At 42.5% G+C, this 14,537-nt stretch overlaps 1 protein-coding gene across 1 annotated transcript; it reads right to left on the bottom strand.

The window, feature by feature from the left end:
• Positions 1-6,752: 6,752 nt before the first annotated feature.
• Positions 6,753-11,259, bottom strand: LOC136528085 (protein NEN1-like). Its single transcript, XM_066520991.1, has 6 exons — positions 10,808-11,259; positions 10,555-10,712; positions 10,334-10,380; positions 10,166-10,229; positions 7,564-8,069; positions 6,753-7,464 (listed from the first exon to the last, which is right to left on the bottom strand). Exons 1-6 carry the CDS (start codon positions 11,103-11,105, stop codon positions 7,236-7,238), a joined length of 1,302 nt encoding a protein of 433 aa, XP_066377088.1. The 5' UTR covers positions 11,106-11,259; the 3' UTR covers positions 6,753-7,235.
• Positions 11,260-14,537: the final 3,278 nt, after the last annotated feature.

The following is a 14,537-nucleotide window of genomic DNA, read 5'->3' as shown; positions in this document are numbered from 1 at the left end:
AGGCGTCTACTTTGGAAGTACGGGCCAATTAACCCTGGGAACAACACCACTGTGTGTGTTACTGTGTTTGGACGTACTATGCAATCCCAACCAACCGGGGAGATACCACTGCATGGGAAATTGCCCTTGTGCTATTTGGAAGGTGATAGGTACGGTGGTGTTTCTCCTCGCATGGAATTTTGATTTTTGTTCGTTGGGAATAGGTAGATATGCAACGGTATAGCACTAAACTGTGGCATCTCTTATCTTTTCTATGTTAACAGCACTAATCCATACAATATGTAGTCGACATAGCACCTGTATCTTTTCTCTTGTCATTTAGAAACAGAACAGAATCTTGGTTGGGTTTCTTCTTTCTTGTGGTGGAACTTGCCCACCCGGTTTCAGGTCCTCGACTTGGCACGTGTGCTTATATATTCCTGGGTTTTTATTTTTATTTCAGGATTTAACTATGGCAGAACCACCCAAATTATATGGCCCACATGTGCCTTTCACTGTCTTAAAGACCTCTGACTGCTGCACATGAGAGCCAGATAATCCGGATAGTCTGTCGGGTGTCCTCGGGGAACCCTGAATCATCTACATTTTACAACTCATATAGGATCAACATAGAGTTACCACAACATTACAACACTTGTTACAAAAATAACTTACATCGAAGTGCGGAAGACTTATATAACATTAGGTTCCAAAACATGTTCAAGTGAAACTTAACTAATTTTTAAATGTTGAGTAGAATTGCGGAAGCAACATAGGCGAAACACCTAAGGTAGGAGAGATGTCCAGATCATGTCGAGCCCACTGACATGACCTCCACTAGCAGCACAAGTTAGAACCTGCAACAGGGGGGTAACAAACCCTGAGTACTTGAGGGTACTCAACAAGTCTTATCCGACTAAAAAAAGACTCCAAGGGCATGCATGCTTAAGGAAAGTTCGAAGCTAGAGTAACTTTTACAGAAAAGCTTACTATAAGTGGATCCTTACTTTGAATGTTTTAGCTTCGTATTAAGTTTATCAATAGTATCCAGTTTGCACCTGATCTAATTTAATCACTTCATTAATCATCTCATCTCATCTTATCTCATCTCATAACCATAAGTAACCATGTTCCCATTGATTAACTACGATGATGGTGCGAGGATCAAGTCTCCTGTTACCGTAGAGCAAACAACGATTCGAATCGATTAGGGCCAGCTAGGGTTTCCTTACCACACGACATATGTAGGTCCTAAACCTACATATATCAACCTTCACTCGGATCCTCCAAAATGAGAATGGGTACAGTACTCCACCTCCCTGCGTCGTTCGTCCGTGACGGATTCATAGGATGTGTACACGCTACTCTTGCCATCTCTCCACTTTCAGTGCACGGTTGTCCTTTCCCATGACGTAATAGCCAAGGTATTAGACTTACCGGAGTATGTGGCCAGTACTTGCAAAAATCTTGATCCAAGGGCTAACAACGGTACGGTCCTTAACCGACACAGACGGGGCACTACGTCAAGACTCAAACTTGACGCAAGTAAAGAGTCCGCATGGTCTCAATTTAACATTATCATTAATAGGGTATTCACATGAGCCTTCAGCAGAGCTGAGAAGAACATGGTAAAACCTATTTCTCGCAAACGATGATACCATCATTCGACTTCTATCGAAGTCTAAGCATCACTAAGCATTAGAGATATCGACCTACACCAACTAGTGGGGTACGCCTAGGAATACCTAAATATCAAGGTAATCATGCAGCAACGGTTTTCAACCAACTCCTAATCACTTAATGCATATCTCACAAAACTTAAAGTGTAATAAAGATTTGTAAATGCTAAGAGAAGGTTTATACTCTAGAGCTTGCCTGTGTTACAGAGAAGGTTAGATTCCATGATGGATCAAAGGAGTTAGACTAGGCACCATCACCATAGTGGATGGACCTTCTCCGAAACTTGATCAACACGAGTCTTCTCACTCTCGTATGTACTACATGTAACAAATGATGCCTTGCTTAACATGATGGAATGCATGCCATGATGCATGATGAAAGACATTCAAGCGCATAACATAAGTGAAACTAATCTAAGAAAGTTGAATACAACTTTCCTTCGTTGTACAATTAGGGTTATACTTCACAAGGTATTTGAATTATTTAACTAATAAGTTAATTAGTTGTTTAACATGGAAGCAACACTTATTATATTATCCTAGTCAAACAAGACAAAGTATTTAACTAACATTACATCAATATTAACCATGAGGGTAAGCAAGGATCATTACATGGCCTAATCACATGCATCTAAACTATTTCATTTATTAATTAACAAGTTAATTATGAGCATAACAATCACGTAATTAAGTTGCCAAGGAATAGCAGGGGTTTGGTGTTCCAAGGTCTACAAGAAATGCAACAAACACACCAATCATCCATTTATCTATTTCATTTTAGGATTTATAAAAAGGTACTTAATTATCAACATACAAGTTAATTAATATGTTTATCAAGAAAAGGACTAAGTTACCATGGATCAGCAAGGTTTCATATTTAACTTATCTCATAAACATTTCAGAGAACTCCCAAAATCAACTAAACATTTTCTTAAACCCTTTTAATATTTATTACTCATGGGAAAAGGTATTTAAACACATTTAAATTAATTAACCAAGTTAGAATTATTAAAAAAAATACCATAATTTTTATGAAGGCAGGTATAACCATGTAAAGCATACCAAAAAAATTTCATAATTAAATGATAATTATTTTAGCCTATAAAAATCATGAAAGGTACATTGGTTAATTAAAAGAGGTAATTTTGAAGCATAACAAATTTACCGAAAATGACCAGCTAATATTTTTCTCAGATAGATCACACCAAGGCAAGGCTATACAAAAAGTTCTACATTTTTATCCTATCCCTAGAATTATTTATGAATTAAACAAATAACAGCACATTTAATTAATTTCTGAAAATTAAAAGCCGTTGAAAAGCTTTTGTTACACAGCCCTTCTCTACCCGCAGTCACTGACAGGGGGACCCGGTTCGCGCCCTCGCTTGACCGCGGCGCAGACGCCGTTGATCGGCGGGTACTCGCCGTCGGCGAGGTCGCCGGCGACGATAATTGACCTAACGGACTCCTATCTTTGTCTCTCACATGCTGGTGGTGACGGATGAACGGTTAGAGCACGGCAGCGACCATGCTGGTGACCATGGTGGCGCGGCGGTGCTCCGGCACGGCAAAGCTCGTTGACGACGAGGTCTCCAGTGACGGCAAGACCACCAGCGCGGGCAGGGTGGACAAGCGGACCTATATACGCTATCGGTTGAACTGGTTAAGGTTAGGTGCACGTGCAGCCACAGCCATGGCGGCTCGGCGGCGCAGAGCACGCCGGCACGACGGCGGGCCGATCGCTAGGGCGCGGTAGGGGTTAAACGGAGGCCGGAGTTAGCATCAGAGTCTCACCGTGATTCCGTAACAGCTGCTGGTTGGGATGGGATCGCGGCAGAGCTAGCTGACCGGCGTCGGAGGCGATGGCGGTGGCACGAACTCACGACGGCGACGGCGTTCCGATGTGCCCTATGGATAAAAGGAAAAAACGGAGATCCGATGATCATCGAGGAAACACATAGAGTCCAAAACATCAAGACATAGAGCGGGATCTGCAGCGGTGCGGGCTGGCCACGGTGAGGAGGGTCACGGCGGCCATGGCGGGTCGCCGCAGCGGGATTCCAGCGCACAGGCGATTCCGGCCGAGACAGGCGGCGTGAGCAGGTTCATGAGAAGCAAAAGGAGGGGTCTGATCTGGGTGAGCGATCAATTGGGCGGTGGTGTTACGGACGTGGTGAATTTCGCCAATGAGCAAGTGAGGCTCGACGGCGGCGGTGAAGGAGAAGAGGGGCACGACGGCTGGCTTAGTGACTTAAGGGCGCGGGCGAAACGTCGAGGCTGGACAGCAGCTGCTTGCGACGTGGCTGGTGAAGCAGGTGCGTGTCCACGCGCGCGAAGGCGGCTAACGAGGGCGGCGGCCGACTCCGGCGAGCAGACTGCCTGCCTGCTGCCGGTGATACTACTGTTCCGACTGAACCCTCATCTTCTTCCTTCTTTTTCTCCAGGTTCCAAACATCGACTCAAGAATCTCCAAGAACAAAACTTGTTCATCTACATGTGCCATCTTTGCTTACAGGATCGACCCTTAAAGCTTGATGGTTTTGAAGATTTTGAGAGTCAAAGATGGATTCAGTGTAGTTTCAGTTTCAGGTTTTGAAAACAGTTTTGTTTAACCAACTTTGAGCATTTAATTAGTGATCAACCATCTATCAAACTTATCAACTAATTACATGTTAGTATAGCTCTAACATGGTACTAAGTAAAGGAACAAGGTTTGAACAAATTTTATTTATGAAAATTGATTTAGTAATTCACCAAAGTTTGAACCTTATAACTAATACACAGGGACTTCGTCAAAATGAGTGTGGGAATTAGTTATTGAATTCAATCTTTTGAACTCAAATTTAAACATATTAAATTTGAAAACATTTCCCAACTTTACTTCTATGTTAAAGAGCATATTTTAAACAACAAAGTTTATATTAACAAAATTTTAATTGTTTAAGCAAATTCACATATTTAATTTCACAAAGTTTCTTAATCAAGATTATTGCTAACATTTCATGCAACATATGAAACCCACATATGCAACATAGACATGCAATACTTGAAACATTAAATGCATTTATAACTTATTACTTGTTGATTATGCTTAATGATGCTCATGATCAAGTTTTAATCTCTTTTTAACATCTGGGATGTTACATTAACGGTGCTATGTTTTTAGTGGTAGGCAACGTTCCCGTCGACAGCGAGGCGCCAGTGGTAAATTTATGAATCTCGAGATCTGCCAGCTCAATTATTCGAAGGTGCTCATAGGGGTGGGTTTGCGTATGTGTATTCATAAAGTGTGAGTGTGCATATATGTTGTGGACATCTACATTGTACTGTGTATTTCTAAAAAAACAGAACCTTGAATGACAAACATTTACTGGTCCATATAAGCAACATATGTTGTCACTCCTATATTACATCACCCATATAACGAACATGTTAGCATAATAGATTATTATAAATTAAGGTGCCAGGAGTCCAATTCATACCAAAGCACTCCACTATAATGAACTAATGAAAACAATCAAAACCAGCGAAGATTGTATCAGCCACCAGATTACGTCCCAATACGAATTCCCAGGCAACCTGAAGATTGTATCAGCAACCTGATGATTATTAACTGAATTGAATGTATGGCTTTCATATGGTCATTCCCAGGCAATACGAAGCACTCAAGTATCACTGCATTCATATGCCAAATACACAGCACTCAAGTATTACTTCATTCATATGCACAGATAATGAAAAAATAGAATGCAAAGAAGTTCGAATTAAAAAAATTACCACTTTAAACGTCCAGAAGCTCGTAACATATCGCTGCATCTTCAATATCCAAGTAGAGATTATGTAGCACAAGGGCTTCTCAAATCATGTATTGCCCAAATCAAGTAGACAGATAATGAAAGATAAAACAGGATATTAACTTTTTGACCAAGAACTTCGGCACTAGAATAAATTATAGTTCAACTCCTTTTCATAAGCAGTGTTCGAGGGAAAAGAACTCCTTTGGATAAGTTTCTCACATAGGCACTGCAGTTGCATTTTTCTTCTCAAATCATGCATTGCTTCCACCAAGAGCACTGCAAGGAAAAACATTAGCAGCTAGGGACATACCAAAGTAAACTAATCTAGTGCTGATTAGTACGGGGAAGAGACATACCTAATCTGATGCTTGAGCCAATAAAGTGAACATTTTTGTTTTTTGTTTTCATGAATACTTCCCCGTTTATCTCAGTTTTGAAGATATCCAAAGCATACGACGTCTCCACGTCAATAAGTCCAACCATTGAGTCCACTTCATCAAGACACTTCTGGACTCCAGTTTCTTGGTCTTGCCTCTTCTTTTCATTGAGAGTTTCCATGGTTTTGCTTGTTTAAATCTTCGACTCCATATAATTAATCCTCAATAGCAGAACTAATATGACTTTGCTTACGCTTTTTCCCACCACTTGTTCCTTGCACAGAATCTTGATTGGGCGGTGCGGACTGAGGTTCATTATTGGCTTTTTTATGTGCACTTGAGACGTCTAGAGCATCAAAACTAGCAAATGGGTTTGTACCAAATTCAGAGGCACTTCTATCAGTGACCGGAGCAGTAGGAGCAAGTGGAGCAGCATGAGGAGCAACTGGAGGCGAGGTTCTAACTTCTAAGTGCTCGGTTGATGTGAAGTTTAAATCTCCTGTAGCAAAAACAGAGATGCTACCAGATCAAACAAGAAACGATGTGAGAAGAGAAGAGAGGGAGAAACCTTTAGCTAGAGCAGCGGGCAGAGGTGGTGTCGTGTCACCGGCAGCGTCGGTGTTGCTCACAGCAGGCGGACAAGGGGTAGCGGTAGCAGCGTCCAAGCTCACGTATCGGCACCTACAAGTCTACAAGGAATAATGGAGATGCGGGTGAAACAGAAAGTTTAATCAACCCCAGGACTTTCACTGCCGGTTACGTGACAACTGGCGGTGATACTTATCACCGTGGGCCGGTTCATAGCCTGAGGGAAGGGGGACTCACCGGCGGTGATAGACGTTTTCACCGCGGGCCCAGCGTATGGTCCGGCGGTGAACACAGTGCTACTCTTCACCGCCGTATTGTACGCCAAACCGGCATGTAAACATTTAGCATCGCCGGTTAAGCATCCATGCTTGGGCCTGTATGTACATACTTGGGCCGCACGGTGTAAACTTTTCAGAGCTAGCCGATTACACCCCTTGCTAAAGCCTTTACGCACATGCGGGCCTGTAATTTGCTTCTATCAAAATCTATATTGTTGGTGCAGTTCGTCAGGCCCAGACATAGTAATTTCAGAATAAACAGGGGCATTCACATTCTTTACTGCATTTTGGTGGTGCCAAACTTGCCTAATGACTAATGAGGCCGCACACTACAGCTCCACTAACTTTGTATTCTTCTGAAACTTGAAGGCATCGTGACTGGATTTCTAGCACACCACAAAAGAAACTCTCGGACCGTTCTATTGCCACAAGATCTTGCATGCTATTGTTGATAGAGGCTAAGGTGGCTAAAGTGGGGGCATGCAAGAGCCTTAGTGATAGGACGATCATCATAAGAACTTGGCATGGTCCCTTTAGTTAGATGTGAACGTCTAGCCTCTTTGCAACCAATCGAATACCAGCATTTTGCTGGTAGTCATATATTTCCAGTGAGAAGAACACATCCACCTTGTTCCCTTGAAGCATAGATTCCAGTTCCGCTGCATCTACCTTTCTGGAAGCAAGCTTTGGAATGACACCATTGCACTCTTTTTGGTATATTTGTGTCGAGTACATTGCAGTGTTGCCACTGACAATGGTAGCGATGCTGCAATAAAAGGTCAGCATTAGTACATAGTACTCAATAAGCAGGGCCATCATCTCAAGATTAGAATGGAAAGATATAGGTTACAAGTTTACAACTCACTTCAGCCGGACTGTTGGACGATTCACGTTTCCATATCTCTTAATTAGGGGTTTCCATGGAGAATTACTGCGGCCTTCTGGAGATGAACTTTGTGCAAGATTGTCGCAAAACACTAATACCTTACTGAGATTATCAGGTATGTCAACCATTATGCTCAGCTTTGGTAGAAATTTCGTACTGACCCAACGGACTTCCAAATCTGGACAACTGAGCTGAAATTGGGCACCCTTGTGCTGGAAAATTGTTCTCGGTCCACATCGGTGTAATAGCATAACTGAGATTTTTATACTCTCTGTTGAAACGTCATCTAGCTCAACAAACCCAGAAAAAACACCTGAACTTCTTGCATCCATCTGCGTAGTGGTGTCTAACATCATTTCCTCAACATGGGACCCCACCAACTCGTTGGAATCCCTGTTTGTTGCAGGATCACTCGTTGCTTGGGTTCTGATTGTTGCACCCTCCAACATGTTCTGAACAGGAAGCACCCCTCGAAGACTTTCCTCCTGTGAGAAGAATTTTTGGGGGATTTAACGCAAAAAATTACTTTGAATAATATTAAAACAAAAAAATGAATGCTACAAACATAACATTATGACCATTATTCAGCAGTTTTAATAATAAAATAGTTTGCCAAAGTTCAGCAGTTTTAATAATAAAACTTCCTGCAATAGCAATTCATGTAATCCATAGATATTAAAACAAACAGCTTCTAGATTATTGATACACTACACATGACGCCTATACCGCCGGTAGCTAAACTTCACTAGTCCACTGAGATGACAAGGTGAGTTGCTATTGTGATGATGAGTGGTTGTCAAGCAATGTGAAGTCCTTTTAGTTGAGTTTGTTCTTACTTATGACTAACATGAAGCAAAGTGATAGCGGTGCAACATGTCTCTTAGTTGTGTATGTGTAGTTTTTCGAGAAGACTTGGCGAGGGAGAAGGTCAAGTGGAGGTTTGTGCTGATATACCATGGTTGGTGAAGGGTAGACAAAAAGGCTTGGACCTAGGGACCATGTCCGAGAGGACCTTGGGTGATCGACACCAAGCATAAAGGCAACAAGATGGCACATGGAAGGCGATGAAGATGGTATCGACCAAAGTCAAGGAAGATCAAGACCAAGAGGACTAGCTTATTGATCGTCGGGCCAAGAACGAAATGGTTTTGTAAACAACATGGAGGAAGCGTACGAGCTACACAGACTCGAGAAGTTTTGGCAGTTTTACCTTCAAAAACCACGGGCACGAAGGGGTTTCCATTTTTGGCCTCAAAACTAAAGCCAACAAGTCAGAGGATGTGTGGCATCATCATTATAAGCTTGCATCAAGAAGAAGCGTAGTCGTGATCGAAGGCGCTAGGTCTGTCTGATGGACATGAAAAGAACTGGACCATTTTGCCCATCAAAGTATTTTTCGTATCCAGTATTAGGTGCTAGGGATATTTTTCATATTTGCCATGGGCCTATATATATGGACGTGGCTGGTTTCGAGAGGCATCACTTGCAACCCTAATTATATTTTCCACAGGTTAGCCAAGTGCTCAATGCAAGTGAGGCTAGGTTAGAGAGAGTTGAGATTCTCTTTATCTAGTTTTTCAATTTCTAGTGGGAGGATGATGGGAGCCTGGGAGGAGGCTAAAACCTGATATGTGTAGGTGGATTCCTCATGAATCTATTAAAGTTTCTTGATTCAAATTCGTGCTCCATATCTCTCCATTTTAAATCCAAGATCTTTCTTTTTGGGGAATTTTTTACCCCTTTTTATGGATCTTTTATCTGCTGCTTCGGCTGAGATTGTGCCACGATTTTGGAGTGTTTTGGATCCTCGAAACTTGTTTGTATTATGTCTTGAAGCCCAGCTTTTATCTCGCAAGCTCCTTCCTCCAAAATTCCTCCTTTCTCGCCTCTTTTGGTGGATTGCTTGAAGTTTTTTAGCTAGGGTTCTTGAGGTGTTCTTGGTTGGTCTCTAGGTGCTATGAAATCGTGGAAACATACCTAGACTTTACCTTCAACAGATTTCTCTCTAGCACCTTGAAATCATGCTTTTGAATCTTATTGTCAAAACCCTAACTGAAGCCTAGATCATTTTTGGCAAGATACCATGGGTATATCTTTTACCCTGTGGTAGGTAAGATTTTTGCAAACTTTCACAATTTTTAGATGTCGTTTGATCGAGTTTTGCTTTTTTTCTCAAAAAATAAAAATTTGAGCTCAAAGTTGGGAAAGAGGTTTAGCCAGGTTTAAAACAGTCTTAACCAAGCCTGAAAGTAGGCTAGGCCTGATTTCCTGACTTGGTTGGGGTGATACAGACACTGATTTGGCCGTTTTTTCTAAAACTTTGGCAGTTTGTGCTATTCTTTGTTCGTTTAGCTTCTGCATCTTTCTACTCTTGTTTCTAAGATTAGTAGGTAGTTTGTGACGACTATGTGATTGTAGCGAGAGCTAAATGAGAGGCTTAGGTTAACTATTTCGCCTATATATCACTCATTGAGAAAAAAATTCTCGTTGAACCCCTCTGGTTGCCTATTTGATCCTTCATCCACCGAATTGCTCAGATGAACCAATTATATTCACGGGGAAACTGAAGGTGTGAAAATACCAGGAACAAGACTGTAGCACAGTTCTTGAGCACGTCAATATTCATTTTCACATCATCAAGGCTCCTGAAGATGAGTTGGAAACCAAATTAGAGGAAGATCATGCATTCCTGCTTCGTGCTAACAAACAAAAGTACAGGTGTCAAGTCAACAGAGAGTACACCTCTTACCTGTGCCTTTGCTTCCCTAGACCAAAATAATTTGCCAAGCTTGCCAGCTGCAGTTAAAAGTTTAAAACAGAGAGGGAAATGGGAATGACAAGCATCAGATATATACACTGTCGCGTTTAAAAACAAGGACCCTGTTTCATCTTTACCCAAATCATACTGTTCAAACTTAGAATTGATAATGACGATCCACGTGTCAGCACGTAGGAAAGCAGATTGTATACCTTCATGTCCCCGGCTCTCGGGCCAAACCACTGGGTAAGCAGGGGAAGGGTGTCGACCATGCCCTTGGCTTGAGGAGGGGGTCGCCCGATCTCAGCGAACGCGTCCCTTATTATCACTGAATCAAAATTCACGATGTTGTGCCCAGCCCACACCCTCCCTGTTCAAGATTAATTGGCATCCTTAATTAGCTTGCGCACAAGACGAGACGATGTGATGGAGCTAGTGGGGCCCGGGCACTAATTAACTACTCACCGTGCAGGACGTCGTAGACTTTATCGGCGACGTCCCGGAACGGCGGCGCGTCCGCGACGGTGTCGCGCGTGATGCCGCTGCACCGCGCGGTCGCGTCCGGGACGGCGTCCAGGTCGGCGGGGCGCACGAGCGTGGCGTAGGAGGAGACGTCGACGAGCCTGCGCGAGCAGACGACTACGGCGCCGAACTCGAGTAGTAGCACGCGCGGCGGGGTCGACGTCTCCACGTCCAAGAAGACGATCTCCTCCCTGTCCGCCGCCGCGGAAACGGCAGAGGACGCCGGCGCCGGCGCCGCCATTAGTATTACCGATCGAGTGTCGTGTACTCGTACCTCAGGGCTCGGGCTGGACGAGCAGCAGTATCACTGGAGGCGTACGTGACGACAGCTAGCAACGACGATCGACGAGTAGTGGAAGAGTAGCTTTGTAGGAGATGTGTCACTCACTGCAAGGTACTCGTAAAACGGCACGCTTTATAGTGTGTTAGGAATCAGCAAAAGTGGCTCACTGTGTGTGGGCTGAGCCCGTGTGCGTGTCCGACCTAAGTAACTGTAACTGTAATGAGACGGTCAGCTATAGTAACTGTAGCCAAAGGAAGGCAAGGAAATGCCGAATCTCCCAACTGCTCTTCTTCCTTCCCCACCCCCAGCTATCGTCTGTGTTCTACCCTAATTTCCCTTCCCTGCTGCCCGTTTCTGATCCCAGAGATCGTAACGTAGTGCTGGAAATGATAACTTACGGTTTAAGCAAGCTGGTACTAGGTATCTTGCTTTTAGAAAACAAAAAAAAAAAGTCACATTAGGTATCCTGACTCACAAAGCAACTAAAGCATGCATCTTTGCTTCAGAGAGAAAATTAAAGTTCACACTGTCACAAAGTAAGCAATGGATTCTTTTTCGCACCCATAAAGCGTCCAAAACTCTAACAGGCTCCTCATCAAGCTAGGCTCCATATTTTCCCTTTTCACGACTACATGAAGGCTTCCATTTGACACAATATGTGAAATTATGAATAAAGCAAAGAGTAAAAAGCAAAGCGTCTCAAAATCAAGGTAATGGTGGTGAACAGAAGCTGAACTATCAAATTGGGAAGTTTCGTATAACATATATGGGCATCCCTATTTCTGAGAGTCATGAGGAAATAAAGGGTTTTAGTAAAATGGAAGATAAAATGAGGAAAAGGTTACATCCTTAGAAAGGGAAGAATATGACATTAGGGAGGAGACTAATTTTGACTAACTCATCTTTGAGTAGCTTACCTATATACACAATGGGGATGTATAGGTTAAAAGAGGGGATAAACCATTTCCCTAAAAAAAAAGAGGGGATACACCAACAAATGGATTCAATAAAATCCAATGTTTTTTGGCAAGGGGCAAATGACAAATCAAAATATCACATGGTAAAAAGGGAACAACTGTGTATTCCAAAAGACTTTGGAGGCTTAGGTATTATGAATACAAGAATAATGAGTGAGGCCTTAGTAGGTAAATGCGTCTAGAGAATGTTGAAAGCAGACAAAGAGGATATTTGTTATAACATGCTAAAGAGGAAATAGCTTAGAAATAAATCCTTTGTACAATCTGAAGAGGGTACTGGATCACAATTCTGGAAAGGGGTGATACAAACAAAAAAAACTCTGTAAAATGGGATTTAATTTCTAAGGTCAATAATGGTAATAATACTTTGTTTTGGGAGGATATTTGGGCCAGTAATATACCTTTGAAATTGGAATTCCCTAGCTTGTTCTTCATATGTGAAGACAGCAAATGCTTAGTAGCATACTGTTGTGCCGGGGATGGATGGAATGTGAGATTTACAAGATCTTTGGGCCGAGGTCATGGGTGAATGGGAAAGGCTTATAGAGGTTTTAGACTCCTTCCAGATCCAGGCTAGGGAGTTGGAAGATGAATATACCTGGCTTGTTGAAGAATCTAGGAAGTATTCAACCCAGTCGATTTATAGGAATTTAATGTTCAGGGGCATAATAACTAACAAAAGGATGACAAATTTGTGGAAGAATAAAGCCCCAATGAAAATCAGAATCTTTATGTGGTTAGCTATCCAAGATAAATTACAAACGGGGGTAAATTTGAAGAAAAAGAAATGGAAGGGGAATAGGAATAGGAATTGCTGTCTGCAGGGTCCCTGAAACCACAGGACCATATTTTCTTTAACTGCAGGGTGGATAGAATCATTTGGACATGCTTTAAAGAGCCTTTAGGATCGATCGGATAAAATACCTAAGAACATTATTCAAGAGGTCTTTCATCTTTGGCTTCCTTTAAAAGCTCAATATTACTATGTTTTCTGTCATTATGTGGGGTTTGTGGACAATTCGTAACAAAATATGTATTGAAAAAAGATTGTTAGGTCATTTAATGAGGCTTTCTTCAAAATCTTCTCGTTGCTGCAGAAGTGGCGTATGCTGCTGAAGGTGGAAGATGCCAAATACATGGATAGCAAGATCGGAATCGTCAAGACTTGGTTGCTGGAATTCTGGGAGCAAACTGATGACATGGAGATCGAAGGAGTGATGATCTGAGAGCTTTTGTTTTTCCTTTAGCCTTTGTTGTCGGGACGGTAGCTTGAAGTGTTAGGCTTCTTCAGTTTTCTTTTGTGTTTGGTTTGCAAGCTGGCGTAGTATCCCCAGCATTGCTACATTGGTTTGTACGTTACTTGTTTTCTATAAAAGTAGGAATTTCCTCCATAAAAAAATGGCAAAGGAACAATCAGTGAACCGGATATGGTTTAGTTTCTAGAGGCATGTTGCGGCTGTAGGAAACAGAGTACCTCTGTAAAGTAGATCGGGGTTTAAACATCTTACTTAGATAGAGAAACTGTTGATGTACCTTGCCCTAGGTCATCATTCGGTCCATAGCGCCGTAGCGGCTTGGACGCCGGTGTCGTGGCAGCTCGGCGCAGTGGAGTCGAACGTAGTGGTGGCGAGGTCCAGTGGCGATGGTGACGCGAGGTCAGTGGGTCTTCCCGTCGCTGACAGCACCCTTCTTTAGATCAGATTAGAGTTTCTCTGTCGGTGGTTACAGCGGCTCACGGTCAACCTCGTCATGAGAGCCCTGGTCCCCACACCTCTCTTTATAGTGCTGTGCGACAGAGGCCCACCAACTATATTAGGGTTGGGCGCCCCGATCAGGGCGCAAATCCAAGGGCCCAATAGGCCATTGAGCCTATTGGTGGAGATCAACTAACATTCTTCCCCTTGATCTCACTACCATCTTTTAATTTCATATCATTTACTTTTGTTCATTCCATTACAGATTAGCGCATAGAGCATGTTTCATCATCACGGTCAATTGCCAATAGATTTAACAGCTACAACACACCACTCTGTTCTAAAATAGATACTTAACTTTGGGCCTTCTTTTGTCTAGAAATTATAGGCTTTCCCAACCCATGCTAACTACATATTCTCTGAACACGTTGGGTGGTAAGCCTTTTGTAAGCGGATCCGCGAGCATCTTTTCGGTACTTATATGCTCAAGACTTATGACATGATCCTGAACTTTATCTTTCATAACATAATACTTTATATCAATGTGTTTGGCAGCACCACTTGACTTATTGTTGTGAGTATACTGTACTGCTAGATTATTATCACAGTATAACTTAAGTGGTCTATAGATGTCGTTAACCACCTTCAAACCACGTATGAACTTCTTTAGCAGTTCACCTGCCCCGTTGCCTCATAACACGCTATAAACTCGACATACA

Source organism: Miscanthus floridulus, chromosome 2, assembly GCF_019320115.1.
Source record: "Miscanthus floridulus cultivar M001 chromosome 2, ASM1932011v1, whole genome shotgun sequence".
NCBI lineage: Eukaryota > Viridiplantae > Streptophyta > Magnoliopsida > Poales > Poaceae > Miscanthus > Miscanthus floridulus.
Note: the sequence above shows the minus strand (reverse complement) of the source record. Positions and strands in the feature narration are given on the sequence as shown.